The sequence below is a fragment of the Rhinopithecus roxellana genome, chromosome 12 (genome assembly GCF_007565055.1).
Source record: "Rhinopithecus roxellana isolate Shanxi Qingling chromosome 12, ASM756505v1, whole genome shotgun sequence".
Classification (NCBI taxonomy): domain Eukaryota; kingdom Metazoa; phylum Chordata; class Mammalia; order Primates; family Cercopithecidae; genus Rhinopithecus; species Rhinopithecus roxellana.
Genome location: NC_044560.1, coordinates 76,133,056 through 76,156,495, shown reverse-complemented (window position 1 = coordinate 76,156,495; position 23,440 = coordinate 76,133,056). Strand labels below are relative to the sequence as shown.

The 23,440-nt window shown below is 38.7% G+C and overlaps 1 protein-coding gene across 1 annotated transcript in view; it reads right to left on the bottom strand.

Annotated features, from left to right (window-relative positions):
* Nucleotides 1-4,013: 4,013 nt before the first annotated feature.
* Nucleotides 4,014-23,440, bottom strand: part of LOC115900735 (zinc finger protein 99-like) — a 65,994-nt gene continuing 46,567 nt past the window's right edge. Inside the window, 8 exon segments of the mRNA XM_030942331.1 lie at nt 4,014-4,102; nt 4,188-4,251; nt 4,607-4,827; nt 4,830-4,951; nt 5,329-5,422; nt 5,425-8,142; nt 18,621-18,716; nt 19,515-19,643. Of these exon segments, the coding sequence (XP_030798191.1) occupies nt 4,014-4,102; nt 4,188-4,251; nt 4,607-4,827; nt 4,830-4,951; nt 5,329-5,422; nt 5,425-8,142; nt 18,621-18,716; nt 19,515-19,643 (3,533 nt within the window).

Genomic DNA, 23,440 nt, shown 5'->3' with positions numbered 1-23,440 from the left:
ATTCTCCACTCAAAACTATTTTTTTAAGCACATTAAAAATACCAACTTTTGGCCAGGCACAGTGACTCATACCTGTAATCCCAGCACTTTGGGAGGCCGAGGCGGGCAGATTACGAGTTCAGGAGTTCGAGACCAGCCTGGCCAATACCGTGAAACCCCGTCTCCACTAAAAATACAAAAGTTAGCCTGGCATAGTGGTGCGTGCCTGTAGTCCCAGCTACTTGGGAGGCTGAGGCAGGAGAATTGCTTGAATCCAGGAGGCGGAGGTTGCAGTGAGCTGAGATCATGCCACTGCACTCCAGCCTGGGTGACAGAGCGAGACTCTGTCTCAAAAAAACCAAAAACCCACCAACTTTTTCATCAGAACCTACAAAGTACTATGTAAAATAACATGGTAGGAAGACAAGTGAGAAAACTGTAGCTGTAACACAGAAAAAGGAGAAAAGCTGTGATGCATACATCCTTGAAATGAACGTAAGACAAACAAAAGTGAAGATAATTTAAAAATAAAGAAGCAGAATATCTCTTTAAATTCAGCAAGAGTGAGCTTTGCATCCTGGAAATAAAAATGTCCTCTCAACATGAGGAATCAATGTAATTTCTTCTCCATTCCTATTTTCCATTCTGACTTAAAGTTACAAACTAACTCCAGAAGGAATACTTACGGCTTATCATGAAGCATCTGCTACACAGCAAGCACTGCCATATTTGCTTGCTGCATTTATACACAAAAACATCCTCTTGACTTATGGAAGCCTCCCTAGTACTTACCTGAACAAATTTGCTCAGTAAATAAATAAATTAGCTTATGACAATTTTAAAAATGCAGAGGAACAATAACTAAGTAAAAGTGAGCTTATATGGGGTTCTCCAAGTTAAAGAAACAAATGGAATCTTCTAACTAAATAAAATATAACTTAATACACTAATTGTGGAATTACATCTAAAGATCATTTTGTGTACACTACTAAATTTCATAAAAATTATTCTTACAGGCCGGGCGCGGTGGCTCAAGCCTGTAATCCCAGCACTTTGGGAGGCCGAGACGGGCGGATCACGAGGTCAGGAGATCAAGACCATCCTGGCTAACATGGTGAAACCCCGTCTCTACTAAAAATACAAAAAAAAGCTAGCCGGGCGACCTGGCAGGCGCCTGTAGTCCCAGCTACTCGGGAGGCTGAGGCAGGAGAATGGCGTGAACCCAGGAGGCGGAGCTTACAGTGAGCTGAGATCCGGCCACTGCACTCCAGCCTGGGCGACAGAGCGAGACTCCGTCTCAAAAAAAAAAAAAAAAAAAAAAAAAAATTATTCTTACAATCCATGACATAATGTATACTTCATAAATTATAAAACAAAAAAAAAAAATAAGAAAAAAGAAAAGTATGTGTCTGGCATGAGTACCAGCCAAGTAAAAGCAAAGAAATTTCAAGGGGAGATTCTTAACCATAAGATGTAAGATTTTACAATAATGAATTCAATACAAACCAGAGAGTATAGATTTGCCTTCCACATTTTTGAGGTTTTTGGTTTTCTAGTAAATTAGTCACTTTATCATAATAATTTTTGTTCTAATACTTTTATTTTCTGAAAATAGGTATAAACTCAGAATTACACAAACACACCTACTTCATAATTTTCTTGCACCTAAATACCTTTAGAGTGATATATGTGTATATTTAACCATATGTAAATCAAAACTAAAAGTCTGTATGTATCTGTTTGCAGGCATAGTGGCCACATGTTCAAAGAAAAATATGTAACACATTTTTATTTACATTCCTGTATGATTTTTATTATGACCACAAAAATGCCCTTATAATAAACAACAATTTAAATGTACATTGCAAAATAATTAAAAGTGTAGGTTTGGATTGCTTGTAATTCAAAGAATAAGTGTTGAAGATGGTGAATCTCTCATTTACCCTGATGTGATCATTACATATTTTATCCTGGTATCAAAAATATGCCATATATGGCAGAAATATATATATATACTATGTATCCACCATAGTTAAGAAAAAGTTTAAGTTTGTCAAGGCAAAAAAAAAAAAAAGTTTAAATAAGATTAAAACTATAAAAATTAACCTATGAGAACAATATTCTTTAACTTATGTGCAAGTTAAACACACTGAAAAAAGAGATGACTACAGATGTTATGCCACTGTTACCAAATAGTAACTGTGACCATTTCTTAACTACACCCTTGAGTAAGGTAGAATAGGTCAAAGTGAGTGGCATAATAACACTTCATTGAATGTACAATAGACTTAACATGTCAAAAAATGTTTTAAAAAAATTAAGTTCACATATAATCTAAAAATTTATGAATTTACTACATTACATAAAACACAATTAAAATAATATGCTACTAACTTAACTAAAATTTTAAAGTTTTTTTCACTATAATGCACAAGAATTTATTACGCAGAACACCTACCTCATACATCACCCAATATTGTAAGTTAACCAGAAAAAGCCTCTCCACTTAGATTTTTATCATGCATTTTATATTTTAATATCCTTTCTCTTTTAAGAGAAAGGTCATGAATAATGCCCACCTAATAAAAACGAATCTCATATCTCTGATGCAGCAACAATTGATCACATGCTTTCACATGTAAATAAAATAGGAATGAAGATGATGAATTTGAGTTGAATTACATCCTTATTTCTTTTTCAAAGAGTAATTTTTTTCAGTATTACAATGTTAAAAGTTTTTTGATAATTGAAATATATAAAAAGTATACTTCAAATATATTTACAATTCTCCAGAAAACCATCTCTTTTTAAAGTTATATGCAACAACTTATCTAACAATTTTAGTTTGATATTTTTTATACTCAACATACTGATTTAGTGTAACGTCTGAAGTGCCAATACCTTATTTCTACTGTGAATTCTCTGGTATTTACATAATTTTGGATTAAATATTTTTCATATTTACTGCATCTACAAAAAGTATATATCTTAGCATACTCTGATATTTTCTAAGCTGTAGTTTATAAATTTTTGCCCAAATTTATTACATTTGCAGGGTTTTTCCTCCAATATAAATTCCCTGATATTAAACAAAGTTTGAGCAACTTCAGGGTTTTTCTGTAATACAAAATATGCACAATATTTAGATCTGTGATACAAATATAGTACTACAACCCTCTTTATATTTGTAATGTTTGTCCTCAAAAGAAATACGACATATATTTTCTAAAAGATATTCTGACAGTAATTGCATTTTTAATGTTTTTATTAAGTATAAACTGTGAAGATGTGAGCAGATATTAATGGCTTTTCCACATTCTTTATAGGTGTACTTTTTTTTCAAGTATAAATGCTTTCCTATGTGATAAGGTGTATTGGCTAAATGTTTTGTCACATTCTCCATTAAGGAGTTTTCTCCAGTATAAATTATATTGCAATCAAATGTGACTACCATTTAAAGGCTTTGTGACATTATTCACGTCTAGGGTTTCTTGACACTATGGTTTATGTTTAGAGAAGTTTAAGGTGTTCTCAAGAGCACTGTCATGTCTTTTGGATTTGTAGTTTATCTCTAGTATGATTTGAAAACTTATTAAAAACTTTGTCACATTCTTCACATTTGTAGAACTTCTCTGCAGCATAAATTATCTCACGTGTAATAAGGGTTGAAATGTATTTAAAGCTGTTGTCACATTCTTCATATTTATAAAATGTATCTTCTGTATGAATTATCTTATGCTTAGTAAGAGTTGAAGACCAGTTAGAGACTTTTTTTTTTTTTTGAGATGGAGTCTCGCTCTGTCGCCCAGGCTGGAGTGCAGTGGCCGGATCTCAGCTCACTGCAAGCTCTGCCTCCCGGGTTTACACCATTCTCCTGCCTCAGCCTCCGGAGTAGCTGGGACTACAGGCGCCCACCACCTCGCCCGGCTAGATTTTTGTATTTTTTAGTAGAGACGGGGTTTCATCGTTAGCCAGGATGGTCTCGATCTCCTGACCTCGTGATCCGCCCGTCTCAGCCTCCCAAAGTGCTGGAATTACAGGCTTGAGCCACCGCGCCCGGCCCAGTTAAAGACTTTGTTACATTCTTCACATTTGTAGGGTTTTTCTTCAGTATGAATTATCTGATGTGTGGAAAAGTGTAAAAATAGTTACAGGTTTTGCCACGTTCTTCACATTTGTAGGGCTAGTTTCCATTATGAATTATCTTATGTTCAGTAAGGTTTGAGGACCAGTTAAAAGCTTTGCAACATTCTTCATGTTTGCAGGGTTTCTCTACAGTATAAATTGTTTATTAAGAATTGAAGAATGGTGGCCGGGCGCGGTGGCTCAAGCCTGTAATCCCAGCACTTTGGGAGGCCGAGACGGGCGGATCATGAGGTCAGGAGATCGAGACCATCCTGGCTAATATGGTGAAACCCCGTCTCTACTAAAAAATACAAAAAACTAGCCGGGCGACGAGGCGGGCGCCTGTAGTCCCAGCTACTCGGGAGGCTGAGACAGGAGAATGGCGTGAACCCGGGAGGCGGAGCTTGCAGTGAGCTGAGAGCCGGCCACTGCACTCCAGCCTGGGCGGCAGAGCGAGACTCCGTCTCAAAAAAAAAAAAAAAAAGATTTGAGGACTAAAAGCTTTGCCACACTCCTCACATTTGAAGGGTTCTTCTTCCGTATGAATTATCTTACGTTTGGTAAGATTTGAGGACCGGTTAAAAGCTTTGCCATATTATTCACATTTGTGGAATTTATCTTCTTTAGGAATTCTCTCAGTTTGAGTAAGAGCTGAGCAATGGTTAGAAGCTTTGCCACATTTATTACATTTGTAGGGTTTTCCTCCAGTATCAATTACGTGTATTTAAGGTGTGAGGACTGGTTAAAGGCTTTTCCACATTCTTCATATTTGATGGGTTTCTCTTCAGTATGAATGGTTTTCTGTCTAGTAAGCTTTGAGGATTGGTTAAAAGTTTTGCCACATTCCACATATACACCGTGGAATACAATGTAGCCATAAAAAAGGGTAAATTCATGTACTTTGGATGGACATGGATGAAGCTAGAAACCATCATTCTCAGCAAACTATCATAAAAACAGAAAACCAAACACCTCATGTTCTCACTCATAGGTGGAAACTGAACAATGAGAACACTTGGACACACGGCGGGGAACATCACACACTGGGGCCTGTCAGTGGGTGGGGGGCTGGGGAGGGATAGCGTTAGGAGAAATACCTAATGTAAATGATGAGTTGACGGGTGCAGCAAACCAACATGGCACATGTATACCTTTGTAACAAACCTGCATGTTGTGCACATGTACCCTAGAACTTAAAGTATAAAAAAAGTTTTGCCACTTTCTTTACATTTTTAGGGTTTCTCTCCAGTATGAATTGTTTTATGTCTAGTAAGGCTTGAGGACTGGTTAAAAGTTTTGCCACATTCTTCACACATGCAGGGTCTTCTCTAGTACAAATTATCTTATGTGTATTAAGGTTTGTAAAATGGTTGAAAGCTCTGCCACATTATTCACATTTTTAGGGTTTCTCCCCAGTATGAATTATCTTATGTTTAGTAAGGGTTGAAGGATGGTTAAAAGCCTTGCCACATTCTTCATATTTGTAGGGTTTCTCTCTAGTATTATTTTGCCTAGTAAGGGGTGAGGATTCCTTAAAAGCTTTGGTACTTTCTTCACCTTTGTAGGGTTTCTCTCCAGTATGAATTGTTTTGTGTCTAGCAAGGTGTGAAGACTGGTTAAATGCTTTGCCACATTCTTCACATTTGTAGGGTTTATCTACAGAATGAATTATCTTATGTTTAGTAAGGCTTGAGAAATTGTTAAAAGCTTTGCCACATTCTTCACATTTGTAGGGTTTCTCTCCAGTATGAATTCTCTTGTGTTTCCTAAGGGTTGTCAAATTGTTAAAAGTTTTGCCACATTCTTCACATTTGTAGGGTTTCTCCCCAGTATGAATTCTCTTGTGTTTCCTAAGGGTTGAGAAATTGTTAAAAGCTTTGCCACATTCTTCACATTTGTAGGGTTTCTCCCCAGTATGAATTATCTTATGTTTCATAAGGGTTGAGGAATTGTTAAAAGCTTTACCACATTCTTCACATTTGTAGGGTTTCTCCCCAGTATGAATTATCTTATGTTTCAGAAGGGTTGAGAAATTGTTAAAAGCTTTGCTACATTCTTCACATTTGTAGGGTTTCTCCCCAGTATGAATTATCTTATGTTTCATAAGGGTTGAGGAATTGTTAAAAGCTTTGCCACATTCTTCACATTTGTAGGGTTTCTTTCCAGTATGAATTATCTTATGTCTTCTAAGGGCTGAGAAATGCTTAAAAGCTTTGCCACATTCTTCACATTTGCAGGGTTTCTCTCCAGTGTGAATTATCTTATGTACAGTAAGTTTTGACAACCACTTAAAAGCTTTACCACATTCCTCACATTTGTAGGGTTTCTCTCCAGTATGAATTATCTCACGTTCTCTAAGGGTTGAGGACTGGCTGAAAGCTTTGCCACATTCTTCACATTTGTAGGGTTTCTTTCCAGTGTGAATTATCTTATGTCTTCTAAGGGCTGAGAAATGGTTAAAAGCTTTGCCACACTCTTCACATTTGTAGGGTTTCTCTCCAGTATGAATTGCTTTATGTCTAGTAAGGTGTGAGGATTGCCTGAAAGCTTTGCCACATTCTTCACATTTGTACAATTTCTCCCTAGTATGAATTATCTTATGTTTTCTAAGGGCTGAGAAATGCTTAAAAGCTTTGCCACATTCTTCACATTTGCACAATTTCTCCCTAGTATGAATTACCTTATGTTTTCTAAGGGCTGAGAAATGCTTAAAAGCTTTGCCACATTCTTCACATTTGCAGGGTTTCTCTCCAGTATGAATTACCTTATGTAAAGTAAGTTTTGATGACCACCTAAAAGCTTTACCACATTCTTCACATTTGTAGGGTTTCTCTTCAGTATGAATTACCACATGTTTTCTAAGGGTTGAGGACTGGCTGAAAGCTTTGCCACATTCTTCACATTTGTAGGGTTTCTTTCCAGTGTGAATTATCTTATGTCTTCTAAGGGTTGAGAAATGCTTAAAAGCTTTGCCACATTCTTCACATTTGTATGGTTTCTTCCCAGTATGAATTATCTTATGCTTCATAAGGGTTGAGGAACTATTAAAAGCTTTGCCACATTCTTCACATTTGTAGGGTTTCTTTCCAGTATGAATTATCTTATGTTTTTTAAGCGTTGAGGACTGGCTAAAAGCTTTGCCACATTCTTCACATTTGCAGGGTTTCTCTCCAGTATGAACTACCATATGTATAGTAAGTTTTGAGGACCACTTAAAAGCTTTACCACATTCTTCACATTTGTAGGGTTTCTCTCCAGTATGAATTTTCTCATGGTTTCTAAGGGCTGAGAAATGGTTAAAAGTTTTGCCACAATCTTCACATTTGTATGGTTTCTCTGCAGTATGAATTACCTTACGTTCATTAAAATTTGAGGACCCCTTAAAAGCTCTGCTACATTCTTCACATTTGTAGATTTTCTCTCCAGTATGCATTCTCTTATGGTCAGTAAGATTTGAGGACTGGTTAAAAGGTTTGCCACATTCTTCACATCTGAAGTATGTCTCTCCAGTATGAATTATCTTATGTTTAGTGAACGCTGAAGAGAAGTTAAAGGCTTTGCCACATTTCTTACATTTGTAGGGTCTGTCTTCAGTATGAATTACCTTATGTTTAATAAGGGTTGAGAACCATTTAAAGGCTTTGCCACGTTCTTCACATTTGTAGATATTCTCTCTAGTATAAACTCTCTTATGTTGAATTAAGTGTGAAAGCACGAGAAATGATTTGCTACATTTTATACATTTGAAAGTTTTCTTTTTAGTGTGTCTAACCTTATTTCTATTTGAATTTGAATATTTATGAAAGACTTTCATGTATTTGTTACACTGAAATGTTTTTCTCTGGGTAGTTGTCCTACAATGGTTAAGTTTATTATAACCTTCTTGATGCATCTTACACTCATTGGCACTTTTACAATATTTCCTTAATTGTAAAGTCTTAAGTCCACATCTTGTATATGTTCTCAGTATTACTTCTTGGAAACAATCTTTCATGCTCTGATCTGGCCAAAGGTCTTGTGTAAAATGAGAATGCATAACTGGAAGAAATAAAAGTAACAAATTATTACACTTGCTAGACTCAAATATACTTTACAAATCTAACCTATAAAATTATAAAAACCACAAAAGCAAGATGGCACAGCAAAATAAGACAGGCCCTAATTTCTTCATAGACATATAAATGTAACAAAAACACACTAACCAAAATACATTTGTGGAAAAGTTATAAATGAGTTAAGTGTATAGAGTACCCCAAGTAAGTACAGTGCAAAGAACCCACACAGAAGGAAGAGAAGTCTGTTACAGTTTCCAATGCAGCTCTTCCTGCTCCCCAAATAACATAGGGACTTTAGAAGTTAACTGATGGCTGGGAATGGCAGCTCACTCCTGTAATTCCAGCACTTTTGGAGGCCAAGGTAAGTGGATTACCTGAGACCAAGAGTTCAAGACCAGCCTGGCCAAAACGGAAAAACTTCATCTCTACTAAAAATTCAAATTAGCGGAGGCTGAGGCAGGAGAATGGCATAAACCGGGAGGCAGAGCTTGCAGTGAGCCAAGATCTGACCACTGCACTCCAGCCTGGGCGACAGAGCAAGACTCTGTCTCAAAAAAAAAAAAAAAAAAAAAATTAGCCAGCTGTGGTGGCACACGTCTGTAGTCCCAGCTACTCAGGAGGCTGAGGCAATCACTTGAACTTGGGATGTAGGGATCACAGTGAGATGAAATTATGCTAGTGCACTCCAGCCTGCATGACAGAGTGAGACTCTGTCTCAAAAAAAGAAAAAAAAAAAAGTAAATTGCCAACTCCTGGTTTACTCTTTAAAGACAAATAAAACAGTGGCACATACATATTTATTTCTGGCTTCTAGGGGCCTTTCTAGACACTGGTTTTTGTCTGTCATGACATAAAGTGCTGAAAGAAATGGTGGCATACTTTAAAATGATAGCTTGAGTCTGCTGAGACCAAAGTTAGATGTTATAGCAGCAAAGAATATAGTACCACACACACAAAAATAGATGTAGCAAGTGATTACTACTGAGAAGAAACATGAATACATGAATAACATTTTTTATCAAAACAAACAAACAAACAAGAAAATAACACACACACAAAATTTCAGACAAGATGCATTCTTTTGTTTTTTTTTTTGAGACGGAGTCTTGCTCTGCCACCCAGGCTGGAGTGCAGTGGCCGGATCTCAGCTCACTGCAAGCTCCGCCTCCCGGGTTCACGCCATTCTCCTGCCTCAGCCTCCCGGGTAGCTGGGACTACAGGCAGGCGCCTGCCACCTCGCCCGGCTAGTTTTTTGTATTTTTAAGTAGAGACAGGGTTTCACCGTATTAGCCAGGATGGTCTTGATCTCCTGACCTCGTGATCCGCCCGTCTCGGCCTCCCAAAGTGCTGGGATTACAGGCTTGAGCCACCACGCCCGGCCCAAGATGCATTCTAAGAACGTGTTTGACAGACTCCCAGAATCTCTAGCCAAGACAACTGGCTTCAGACTATTCCAGGACAAGGCTACATTATGATGATTGCAACATGTAGCTTTTGTGATGTACACATTTTAATCAACGATTACAATGTATATAGAATATTAGGGCAACATGGCCCAATCAAAAAAACTATAAAATTTTTAGAAACCAACCATAAAACAATGAAGATTAATAAATTAATTTTAAAATTTTCAAATAAATTATAACACTGCATGAAAGAGGAACACAGACCACTATAAAAAATTGAAAAAAAATGAGGATACCTCTTCCCCTAATGGCGTAAGGTAATTCATGAAAATGCCTTGCTATTCACCTAAGCCAGAGAACCCCACAATATCACGCTAAACAAGAGGTTCATAAGGGCTATTCTTATATAAGACAAAATAAACTTTAAAGCAACAGCAGTTAAAAAAGACAAAGAGAGACATTATACAATGGTAAAAGGCCTTGTCCAATAAGAACATATCACAGTCCTAAACATATATGCTCCTAACACTGGCGTTCCCAAATTTATAAAACAATTACTAGTAGACCTAATAAATGAGATAGACACCAACAAAATAATAGTGAGGACTTCAATACTCCACTAACATCACCAGACAGGCCATCAAGACTGAAAGTCAACAAATAAACAATGGATTTATACTATACCTTGGATCAAATGGACTTAACAAATATATACAGAACATTCCATCCAACAACTGCAGAATATACATTCTATTCAACAGCACATGAAACTTTCTCCAAATAGACTATATGATAGGCCCCAAAATGAACAAGACATTTAAGAGAATTGAAATTATATCAAGCACTCTCTCAGACCACCGTGGAATAAAAGTGGAATTCAACTCCAAAAGGAACCTTCAAAACCATGCAAATACATGTAAATTTAAAAACCTGCTCCTGAATAATCATGGGGTCAAATATGAAATCAAAATGGAAATTTAAAAAATTCTTCAAACTCAACAACACAAGTGACACAACCTATCAAAACCTCTAGGATACAGCAAAGGCAATGCTAAGAGGAAAGTTCATAGCCCTAAACGCCTACATCAAAACATCTGAAAGAGCACAAACTGACACTCTAAGTTCACACCTCAAAGAACTAGAGAAACAAGGACAAACCAAACCCAAACCCAGAAGAAGAAAAAAAAATAAATCAGCGCAGAATGAAATGAAATTGAAATAAACAGACAAAAACCAAAAGAAAAACCTGGCTCTTTAAAAAGATAAATACAATTGACAGAACTATAGCAAGATTAACCAAGGAAAAAAAAGAAAATCCAAATAACCTCGATAGAAAGGAAACAGGAGATATTACATCTGACACCACGGAAATACAAAAGGTCATTCAAGACTACTATGAACACCTTTAAGTATACTAACTAGAAAACCTAAAAGAAAGGCCGGGCACGGTGGCTCAAGCCTGTAATTCCAGCACTTTTGGAGGCCGAGGCGGGTGGATCACGAGGTCAGGAGATCGAGACCCTCCTGGCTAACATGGTGAAACCCAGTCTCTACTAAAAATACAAAAAACTAGCCGTGCGAGGTGGGGCAGCCTGTTAGTCCCAGCTACTCGGAGTCTGAGGCGGGAGAATGGCGGGAACCCGGAAGGCGGAGCTTGCAGTGAGCCGAGATCGTGCCACTGGCACTCCAGCCTGGGGTGACACAAGCGAAACTCCGTCTCAAAAAAAAGAAACCTAAAAAAAATGGGTAAATTTCTGGAAAAATGCAATCCAACCAGCTTAAATCAGGAAGAATTAGATACCCTGATCAGACCAATAACAAGCAGCGAGATTGAAAAGGTAATTCAAAAGTTACCAACAAAAAAACTCTAGGACCAGGCAGAATTCAGCAGAATTATACCAGACATTCAAAGAAAAATTGGAAAGCCCGGGCCCGGTGGCTCAGGCTTGTCATCCCAGCACTTTGGGAGGCCGAGGCGGACAGATCACGAGGTCAGGAGATCGAGACCATCCTGGCTAACACAGTGAAACCCCGTCTCTACTAAAAATGCAAAAAATTGGCCAGGCATGGTGCTGGGCGCGCCTGTAGTCCCAGCTACTCGGTAGGCTGAGGCAGGAGAATGGCGTGAACCCGGAGGCGGAGCTTGCAGTGAGCCGAGATCCTGCCACTGCACTCCAGCCTGGGTGACAGAGCAAGACTCTGTCTCAAAAATAAAGAAGAAAAAAAAAAAAAAGAAAAACAAAGAAGAATTGGTACCAATGCTATTGACACTATTCCACAAGATAGAGGAAGAGGGAACCCTTCCTAATTCATTCTGTGAAGCCGGCATCACCCTAAAACCAGAAAAGGGCATTAACCAAAAAAGAAAACCACAGACTAATGTCCCTGATGAAAACAGATGCTAAAAGCCTTAACAAAACACTAGCTAACTGAATCCAACATATCAAAAAGAGAATCCATGATCAAGTGGTTTTAATACCAGTGGTGCAGGGATTGTTTAACAAATGCAAGTCAATAAATGTGACATACCACATAGAAAGAAATAAAAACAAAAATCACATGATCATCTCAATAGATGCAGAAAAAGCATTCAACAAAATCCCTTTATGATTAAAACTCTTAACAAAACTGGCATACAAGGCACATACATCAATGTAATAAAAGCCATCTATGACAAACCCAGAGCCAACATAATACTGAATGAGGAGAAGTTGAAAGCATTCCCTCTGAGAACTGGAACAAGACAAGGATATCCACTCTTGACACGCTTCTTCAACAGAGTACTCAAAGCCTTAGCCAGAGCACGGAGAAAAGAGAAAGAAATAAAGGGCATCAAAATTGGTAAAGAGGAAGTAAAGCTGTCACTGTTTGCTGATGATATGACTGTTTACTTTGAAAACCCTGGACTTTTCAAGAAAGCTCCTAGAAGTGATAATTCAGCAAAGTTTTCAGATACAAAATTAATGTATACAAATCAGTAGCTCGTCTATACACCAACAGCGACCAAGCAAAGAGTCAAATCAAGAACTCAACCCCTTTTACAATAGCTGTGAAAAAAAAAACCCAAAAACTTACGAATATACCTAACCAGGCAGGTAAAGACCTCTACAAGGAAAACCACAAAACACTGCTAAAAGAAATCACAGATGACACAAACAAATGGAAACACAGCCCGTGCTCATGGATGGATAGAATCAATATTGTGAAAATGACCACACTGCCAAAAGCAATCCACAAATTCAACGCAATTTCCATCAAAATACCATCATCATTCTTCACAGAATTAGCAAAAATGATTCTAAAATTCATGTGGAACAACAACAAAAAAAGGACTGCATAGCCAAAGCAAGACTAAGCAAAAAGAACAAATCTGAACGAATCACATTACCTGACTTCAAGCTATACTATAAAGCCAGTCATGAAAACAGCATGGTACTGATGTAAAAATAGGCACATAAACCAATGGAAAATAATACAGAACCCAGAAATAAACCCAAATACTCACAGCCAACTGAACTTCGACATAGCAAACAAAAACATAAAGTGGGTAAAGGATACTCTTTTCTTTTTTTCTGACACGGAGTTTTGCTCTGTTGCCCAGGCTACAGTGCAGTGGCACAATCTCAGCTCTCCACAACCTGTCTCCCAGATGCCAGCAATTCTCCTCCCTCAGCCTCCCGAGTAGCTAGGATTTCAGGCACCCGCCACTGCACCGGGCTAATTTTTGCATTTTTAGCAGAGATGGGGTTTCACCACCTTGGTCAGGCTGGTCTCGAACTCCTGACCTCGTGATCCACCCACCTTAGCCTCCCAAAGTGCTGGGATTACCGTGCCCAGCCAAGGATACTCTTTTCAACAAATGGTGCTGGGATAATTGGCTAGCCACATGTAGGAGAATAAAACTGGATCCTCATCTTTTACTTTATACAAAAATCAACTCAAGATGGACTAAGGACTTAAATCTAAGACCTGAAACTATAAAAATTCTAGAAGACAACATTGGAAAAACCCTTTCAGACATCGGCTTAGACAAGGATTTCATAATAAAGAACCCAAAAGCAAATGCAATTAAAACAAAGATAAATTAGGGAGGGTTCTCTCTCTATCTTGTGGAATAGTGTCAAAATGGGGACTTAATTAAACTAAAGAGCTTTTGCAAGGCAAAAGAAACAGCAGAGTAGGCTGGGCGCGGTGGCTCAAGCCTGTAATCCCAGCACTTTGGAAGGCTGAGACGGGCGGATCACAAGGTGAGGAGATCGAGACCATCCTGGCTAACACGGTGAAACCCCATCTCTACTAAAAAACACAAAAATCTAGCCTGGTGAGGTGGCGGGCGCCTGTAGTCCCAGCTACTCCGGAGGCTGAGGCAGGAGAATGGCGTAAACCCGGGAGGTGGAGCTTGCAGTGAGCTGAGATCCGGCCACTGCACTCCAGCCCGGGCGACAGAGAGAGACTCCATCTCAAGAAAAAAAAAAAAAAAGAAAAGAAACAGTAGAGTGAACAGACAACCCATAGAGTAAGGAGAAAATCTTCACAACCTATATACGATGCACTCAAATCAGCAAGAAAAAAAAAATCCCATCAAAACTGAGCTAAGGACATGAATAGAGTTTTCATTTCAACAGAAGATAGACAAATAGCCAACAAACATATGAAAAAATGTTCAACATCACTAATGATCAGGGAAATGCAAATCAAAACCACAATACGACACCACCTTACTCCTGCGAGCATGGCCATAATAAAAAAAATCAAAAACCACTAGATGTTGGTGTGGATGTGGTGATCAGAGAACACTTCTACACTGCTGGTGGGAATGTAAATTAGTACAACCACTATGGAAAACAGTGTGGAGATTCCTAAAGAACTAAAAGTCATACTACCATTTGACCCAGCAGTCCCACTACTGGGTATCTACCTAGGGGAAAATAAGTCATTATATGAAAGAGATACTTGCATAGATATTTATAGCAGCACAATTCACAATAGCAAAATCATGTAACCAACCCAAATGCCCATTGCCCATTAATCAATGAGTGGATAAACTGTGATATCATAGATAGATAGATAGATAGATAGATAGATAGATAGATAGATGATGCAACACCACTCAGCCATAAAATGGAATAAAGTAATGGCATTCACAGCAACATGGATGAGATTGGAGACTATCATTCTAAGTGAAGTAACTCAGAAATGGAAAACCAAACATCTTACGTTCTCACTGATATGTGAGAACTAAGCTATGAGGATGCAAAGGCATAAGAAAGATACAGTGGACTTTGGGGACATGGGGGGAAGAGTGGGAGGGAAACAAGGGATAAAAGACTACAAATAGGATGCAGTGTATACAGCTCGGGTGATGGGTGCACAAAACTCCCACAAATCACCACTAAAGAACTAAAGAACTTACTCATGTAATTAAACACCACTTGTACCCCAATAACTTATGAAAAATAAATAAAGTAGTACACAGGTCACTTGAAGATAAAAAAAAAAACAGAGCTTTCCAAATTTTGATGTAATGAAAAAAAATGCTTTTTTTTTTTTTTTTGGACAGAGTTGCCCAGGCTGGAGTGCAATGGCGGGATCTCGGCTCACCACAACCTCCACCTCCCAGGTTCAAGTGATTCTCCTGCATCAGCCTCCTGAGTAGCTGAGATTATAGGAATGCACCACCATGCCGGACTACTTTTGTATTTTTAGTAGAGATGAGGCTTCTCCATGTTGGTCAGGCTGGTCTCAAACTCCAGGCCTCAGGTGATCCACCTACCTTGGCCTCCCAAAGTGCTGGGATTATAGGCATGAGCCACCGCGCCCAGCTGAAAAAATATTCTTAATCCATAATACTTGATCAGAAATTATTTTATTTTAAAAACAATAAAAAACAAAGACTTTCCAAAATGAAAGCTAAGGGTGTTCATCAATCACCACTAGCACAATTTAAAAAAAAAATGCGGCCGGGCGCGGTGGCTCAAGCCTGTAATCCTAGCACTTTGGGAGGCCGAGACGGGCGGATCACGAGGTCAGGAGATCGAGACCATCCTGGCTAACACGGTGAAACCCCGTCTCTGCTAAAAACTACAAAAAACTAGCCGGGCAAGGTGGCGGCGCCTGTAGTCCCAGCTACCCCGGAGACTGAGGCAGGAGAATGGCGTGAACCTGGGAGGCGGAGCTTGCAGTGAGCTGAGATCTGGCCACAGAACTCCAGCCTGGGTGACAGAGCGAGACTCCATCTCAAAAAAAAAAAAAAAAGAAATGCTAAAATGAGTCTTTCATGCTGAAAATAAAATGATGCTAGATAGCATCAGAAAACATATAAATACATGGTTTTCTGTTAAAGGTAAATATACAGTGGGCCAGGCGCGGTGGCTCAATATACAGCTACATACAAAATTTCTTACTAAAATATAGTGCAGAAAACCCCTTAAAATTCTTCTATAGAATATAAAACAAAATAAAAATCTGCATAAAATCTGAAATACACAATATGAAAACATTTGTAATTTATTTAAATTATAATAATTTATAATATGAATAGCAAACCTGGAAAATATATAGTTTTTTGTTCAACTGAAGTTATGAAATTAAAACATATTGATTTAATCTTAAGATATTTTACAGAATGTCCATTTTTCAAGATAACTACAAAAATTTTATAGAAATTATGCAAAACAAAATAAAATAAGCAAAGTGTGCCACTACAGAATTAAACAAAAATAGTTAAACAAGAAATCAGAAAAAAATATGTTTAAAAAAAAACCATATAAAACATAACAATGAAGGCTGGGCGCGGTGGCTCAAGGCTGTAATCCCAGCACTTTAGGAGGCCGAGGCGGGCGGATCACGAGGTCAGGAAATCGAGACCATCCTGGCTAACATGGTGAAACTCCGTCTTTACTAAAAAAATACAAAAAACTAGCCGGGCGAGGTGGCGGGCGCCTGTAGTCCCAGCTACTCCGGAGGCTGAGGCAGGAGAATGGCGTAAACCCGGGAGGCGGAGCTTGCAGTGAGCTGAGATCTGGCCACTGCACTCCAGCCTGGGCGACAGAGCGAGACTCCGTCTCAAAAAATAATAATAATAATAATAACAATGAAACTGGTATGTAATTTTATTTCTTTTTTTTTTTTTTGACATGGAGTCTCGCTCTGTTGCCCAGACTGGTGAGCAGGGGCATGATCTCAGCACACCACAACCTGCGCCTCCGGGTTCAACTGATTCTCCTGCCTCAGCCTCCTGAGTAGCACGCCAACATGCCAGGCTAATTTTTGTATTTTTAGTAGAGATGGGCTATCACTATGTTGGCCAGGCTAGTCTTGAACTCCTGACTTTGTGATCTGCCCGCTTTGGTCTCCCAAAGTGCTGGGATTACAGGCATGAGTCACCGCGCCCGGCATAACTTTATTTAAGAAATCATTTTAAATATAAATTTATTAAACTACTTAATAAAAAGAAATGTAATTCCAGGACTTTGGGAGGCCAAGGTGGGCTGGTTACCTGATTTCAGGAGTTTGAGACCAGCCTAGGCAACAAGGCAAAACCCTGTCTCTAACAACAACAACAAAAAAAGGCCAGGCGCGGTGGCTCAAGCCTGTAATTCCAGCACTTTGGGAGGCCGAGACGGGCGGATCACGAGGTCAGGAGATCGAGACCATCCTGGCTAACATGGTGAAACCCCGTCTCTACTAAAAAATACAAAAAACTAGCCGCGCGAGGTGGCAGGCCCCTGTAGTCCCAGCTACTCGGGAGGCTGAGGCAGGAGAATGGCGTGAACCCGGGAGGCGGAGCTTGCAGTGAGCTGAGATCCGGCCACTGCACTCCAGCCCCTGCGACAGAGTGAGACTCCATCTCAAAAAAAAAAAAAGGGGGGGGAACAACAACAACAACAACAACTAGTTGGGTTTAATGGCATGTGCCTGTAACCCAGCTACTTAAAAGGTTGAAACTAGAGGATTATCTGAGTTTGAGAGACTGAGGCTGCAGCCCACAGCCATTACCACACCATTGCAAACCAGCCTGGTTGATAGAGTGAGACCCTATTTCATTAATTAATTAATTAATTAAAAGAAAAAGAAAGAAAATGCCTGAGTGGCTTAAGAAAAAAAGCATACAATATGTTCCTACAAGAGACCAATTTTAGTACTGAGTCAAATAGTGCATAAGTCACAGAATGGAAAAAAATCTGTATTTCATGCAAATAGCAGCCACAATTGGGTGAGGCAGTCATAATTATATTGGATACAATATGCTTTAAGTACTAGTATGAGACAAAGATTGTTATTATATAATAGTAAAATGGGTCAATTTACCAGGGATCTATAACTATTATATTTATATGTACAGGTAGGTATAACAAAGGGCTCCAAAATACATAAATATTGACAAAAGTGAAGCAAGAAATACATAGCAACATAAGAGCTGCAGACACTGAGACCCCATTATCAATAATAGAAAATTCATGTAAAAGATTAAGAAAACAAAATGTAGATAACATTATAGACTGTAATATTTTGCATACAGAGAAATACCTGAGAGTAGATAATTTATAAAGAAAAAAGTTTATTTGGCTCACAGTTCAGCAGACTGTACAAGAAGTATGTGCCTGTATCTGTTTCTGGTGAGGGTCTCAGGAAGCTTATGATCATAGTGGAAGGCGAAGAGAACTGCACATATCACACGGTAAAAGACAGAGCAAGTGTGAGGTAAAAGAACCAGGTTCTTTTAACATAGTTTCTCAAAACTATACAGATATTTGTGTGTCCCCAAAATGGAAAAGCAGTTAGATTGTGCAGTCCCTTATATGCCACGAACACGACTTTGGCTCTCATTGTAAACTTGAAGGGAGATCACCAAAACGAAAATAGAATCCTTAGAAAACTTTAAAGCATAAGACAGAAGATGCCTCTACGTGATAGTAAAATTTAAAAAATCTCAGTCTTCTCAGAAACTACTTCCTTTGGAGCACATCTTCTCAGGTCACATTTTGAGAACTGGCTTTCTCCTTGACCTCTGGACCTCTCATCTGTGGTGTGTGTTGTATTCACTCTCACATACCTGGGGGTTTAGTTACCATCTCATGTCTCTTCATATTCCAAGGCTCTTTCCCTTGCTTCAGACAAGCTATCAAGTCTAGCTTAGAGACAGCAATACCTGTTTTATTAAAAATAAATAACACAAATATTGCTCATATTCCACAAATAATGTGCTCATTAAAGAGAATGTAATAGAATATTCCAGTAAATTGATCCCCCAATACTAATTTATAACACACATTTCTAAATATTTAGAAAATATTTTCAATTTGTATAGGCCCTTAATTTTACTACCCGGTACTACTGAATCAAAAATTGGTGGTGGAAATGAAATTTTAAGGTGTGGGCAACTGTATTTTATGCCACTAAATTTCTGCAATTTTCACTAATCTAGAGTGAAAAATACAGATCTGCTCAGAAATGTGAAATGTTCAGGTAAAAATGAAACATCTTTAAAAAATTCCTCTTGGCCGGGTGCGGTGGCTCACACCTGTAATCCCAGCACTTTGGGAGGCCAAGGCGGGCGGATCACAAGGTCAACAGATCAAGACCATCCTGGCCAACATGGTGAAACCCTGTCTCTAGTACAAATACAAAAAAAATTAGCCAGGTGTGGTGGTGCATGCCTGTAGTCCCAGCTATTCGGAAGGCTGAGGCAGGAGAATCACTTGAACCTGGGAGGCAGAGGTTGCAGTGAGCCAAGATTACACCACTGTACTCCAGCCTAGGCAACAAGAGTGAAACTCCTCAAAAAAAAGAAAAAAAAAAAAACAAAAAATCTCTTTCTACACTTACAAATCCCTGTTTTCAGAAAACTCATTTACGGTAAGCATAAATCACCAAAACACATTCTACAGAAAAGAGAAATGAAACCTATAGAATATAATAGGAATTGTTTAATTAAAATTATCCTCACCTAGGAAGACCAGGTTTCTGTAGTTCTCTAACATAACATCCCTATATAAAGTCTGCTGAGCCGTGTCCAGGCATTGCCACTCCTCCAGAGAGAATTCTATGGTCACATCCTGAAATGTCAATGGTCCCTAAAAAACACAACCAAAGACACACATATATTTCCCAAGTGGCCATGGGCAGAATTTTTCATTTGACTCAAGATGAAATGATAGAATAAAGAGAACAGGTTCTAACTTACAGGGATGACCGAACATATCCACTAAAATAATTTTCAACACAGAAATATTCTCTAATGTATTCTCAAATTCTGAGAAAAAAGAATGGCATAAGATCCACAACACCAGTGTAGATAAGATACTTTTCTGGATAATAAAGTATAAAATTAAGGGCATGATAACAAACATGTATTTTTTTAGTGCTATATTTACATGATACAGAAGAAGTCTTGTATATTTTTCTAATCAAAAAGACATGCTGAGTTAGAAGACACCTCTCAAATTTTAATGTATACAATTAACTGGAGATCTTGTTATGCATATTTATTTCAGAAGATCTAGAATAAAGTCTGAGTTTCTGAATTTCTGACAAGCTCACCAGTAATGCCTGTTTTGGGCCCAAAAAAGAATCTTTTGTCAAACATTCACCAAGTAGAGGAGCCTGTTTTTCCCAGCTTTTCTGGCCTGTAAACAAAGATGAGAGACCTCATTTTCCAAAGATAGATATATGCAAAGAAAATCTAAGAAAGAAAGGCAGGTGCTGGATTCAATGTGATCACTGGTGCACATCAGCTGCATAAAGATACTTAAAAGGCTGGGCACAGTAGCTCATTCCTGTAATCCCAGCACTTTGGGAGGCTGAGGTGGGAGGATCACGAGGCCAGGAGTTCAAGACCAGCCAGGCCAACATGGTGAAACCCCATCTCTACCAATAGTACAAAAATCAGCCAGCCATGGTGGTGCACATCTGTTGTCTCAGCTATTCCAGAGGCTGAGGCAGGAGAATCGCTTGAACTCAGGAGGCGGAGGCTGCAGTGAGCTGAGATCGCACCACTGCACTCCAGCCTGGGTGACAGAGTGAGACTGTCTCAAACGACAACAAAAAAAGGTACTTAATAATGAAGAGAAAACTAATTTATAGTGAAAAAATCTGTCGGAGAGCTCTTTAACGAAGTGAATCATTAACATCAACTGCACTAGGACAAATCTATTTTATTTATTTATTTATTTATTTATTCATTCATTTATTTATTTATTTATATTATACTTTAAGTTCTAGGGTACGTGTGTACAACGTGCAGGTTTGTTACATATGTATGCATGTGCCATGTTGGTGTGCTGCACCCACTAACTCGTCATTTACATTAGGTGTATCTCCTAATGCTATCTCTCCCCCCTCCCCCCACTCCACAACAGGCCCCAGTGTGTGATGATCCCCTTCCAGTGTCCAAGTGTTCTCATTGTTCAATTCCCACCTGTAAGTGAGAACATGAGGTGTTTGGGTTTTTTGTCCTTGCGACAGTTTGCTGAGAATAATGGTTTCCAGCTTCATCTATGTCCCTACAAAGGACACAAACTCATCCTTTTTTATGGCTGCATAGTATTCCATGGTGTATATGTGCCACATTTTCTTAATCCAGTCTATCATTGATGGACATGTGGGTTGGTTCCAAGTCTTTGCTGTTGTGAATAGTGCCACAATAAACATATGTGTTCATGTGTTTTTATAGCAGCACGATTTATAATCCTTTGGGTATACACCCAGTAAAAGGATGGCTGGGTCAAATGGTGTTTCTAGTTCTTGATCCTTGAGGAATCGCCACACTTTCTTCCACAATGGTTGAACTAGTTTACAGTCCCACCAGCAGTGTAAAAATGTTCCTATTTCTCCACATCCTCTCCAGCATCTGTTGTTTCCTGGCGTTTTAATGATCGCCATTCTAACTGGTGTGAGATGGTATCTCATTGGGGTTTGATTGGCATTTCTCTGATGGCCAGTGATGATGAGCATTTTTTCATGTGTCTGTTGGCTGCATAAATGTCTTCTTTCGAGATGTGTCTGTTCACATCCTTCATCCACTTTTTGATGGGGTTGTTTGTTTTTTTCTTGTAAATATGTTTGAGTTCTTTGTGTAGATTCTGGATACTAGCCCTTTGTCAGGGGAGTAGATTGCAAAAATTTTTCCCATTCTCTAGGTTGCCTGCTCACTCTGATGGTAGTTTCTTTTCCTGTGCATTAGCTCTTTAGTTTAATTAGATCCCATTTGTCAACTTTGGCTTTGGTTGCCATTGCTTTTGGTGTTTTAGACATGAAGTCCTTGCCCATGCCTATGTCCTGAATGGTATCGCCTAGGGTTTTTATGGTATTAGGTCTAACATTTAAGTCTTTAATCCATCTTGAATTAATTTTTGTATAAGGCATAAGGAAGGGATCCAGTTTCAGCTCTCTATATATGGCTAGCCAGTTTTCCCAGCACCATTTATTAATAAGGGAATCCTTTCCCCATTTCTTGTTTTGGTCAGATTTGTCAAAGATCAGATGGTTGTAGATGTGTAGTATTATTTCCGAGGGCTCTGTTCTGTTCCATTGGTCTATATCTCTGTTTTGGTACCAGTACCATGCTGTTTTGGTTACTGTAGTCTTGTAGTATAGTTTGAAGTTAGGTAGCATGATGCCTCCAGCTTTGTTCTTTTGGCTTAGGATTGACTTAGCAATGCGGGTTCTTTTTTGGTTCCATATGAACTTCAAAGTAGTTTTTTCCAATTCTGTGAAGAAAGTCATTGGTAGCTTGATGGGGATGGGATTGAATCTATAAATTACGTTGGGCAGTATGGCCATTTTCATGATATTGCTTCTTCCTATCCATGAGCATGTAATGTTTTTCCATTTGTTTGTGTCCTCTTTTATTTCGTTGAGCAGTGGTTTGTAGTTCTCCTTGAAGAGGTGACGGGGAGAATGGAACAAAGTTGGAAAACTCTACAGGATATTATCCAGGAGAACTTCCCTGACCTAGCAAGGCAGGCCAACATTCAAATTCAGGAACTACAGAGAATGCCACAAAGATATTCCTCGAGAAGAGCAACTCCAAGACACATGATTGTCAGATCCACCAAAGTTGAAATGAAGGAAAAAATATTAAGGGCAGCCAGAGAGAAAGGTCGGGTTACCCACAAAGGGAAGCCCATCACACTAACAGCGGATCTCTCGGCACAAACTCTACAAGTCAGAAGAGAGTGGGGGCCAATATTCAACATTCTTAAACAAAAGAATTTTCAACCCAGAATTTCATATACAGCCAAACTAAGTTTCAAAAGTGAAGGAGAAATAAAATCCTTTACAGACAAGCAAATGCTGAGAGATTTTGTCACCACAAGGCCTGCTCTACAAGAGCTCCTGAAGGAAGCACTAAACATGGAAAGGAACAACCGGTATCAGCCACTGCAAAAACATGCCAAATTGTAAAGACTATCGATGCTAGGAAGAAACTGCATCAACTAATGAGCAAAATAACCAGCTAACACAATAGTGACAGAATCAAATTCACATATAACAATATTAACCTTAAATGTAAATAGGCTAAATGCTCCAATTAAAAGACGCAGACTGGCAAATTAGATAAAGAGTTAAGGCCCATCAGTATGCTGTATTTAGGAGACCCATCTCTCGTGCAGAGACACACATAGGCTCAAAATAAAGGGATGGAGGAAGATCTACCAAGCAAATGGAAAACAAAAAAAAGCAGGGGTTGCAATCCTAGTCTCTGATAAAACAGACTTTAAACCAACAAAGATCAAAAGAGACAAAGAAGGCCATTACATAATGGTAAAGGGATCAATTCAAGAAGAAGAGCTAACTTTCCTAAATACATATGCACCCAATACAGGAGCACCCAGATTCATAAAGCAAGTCCTTAGACACCTACAAAGAGAC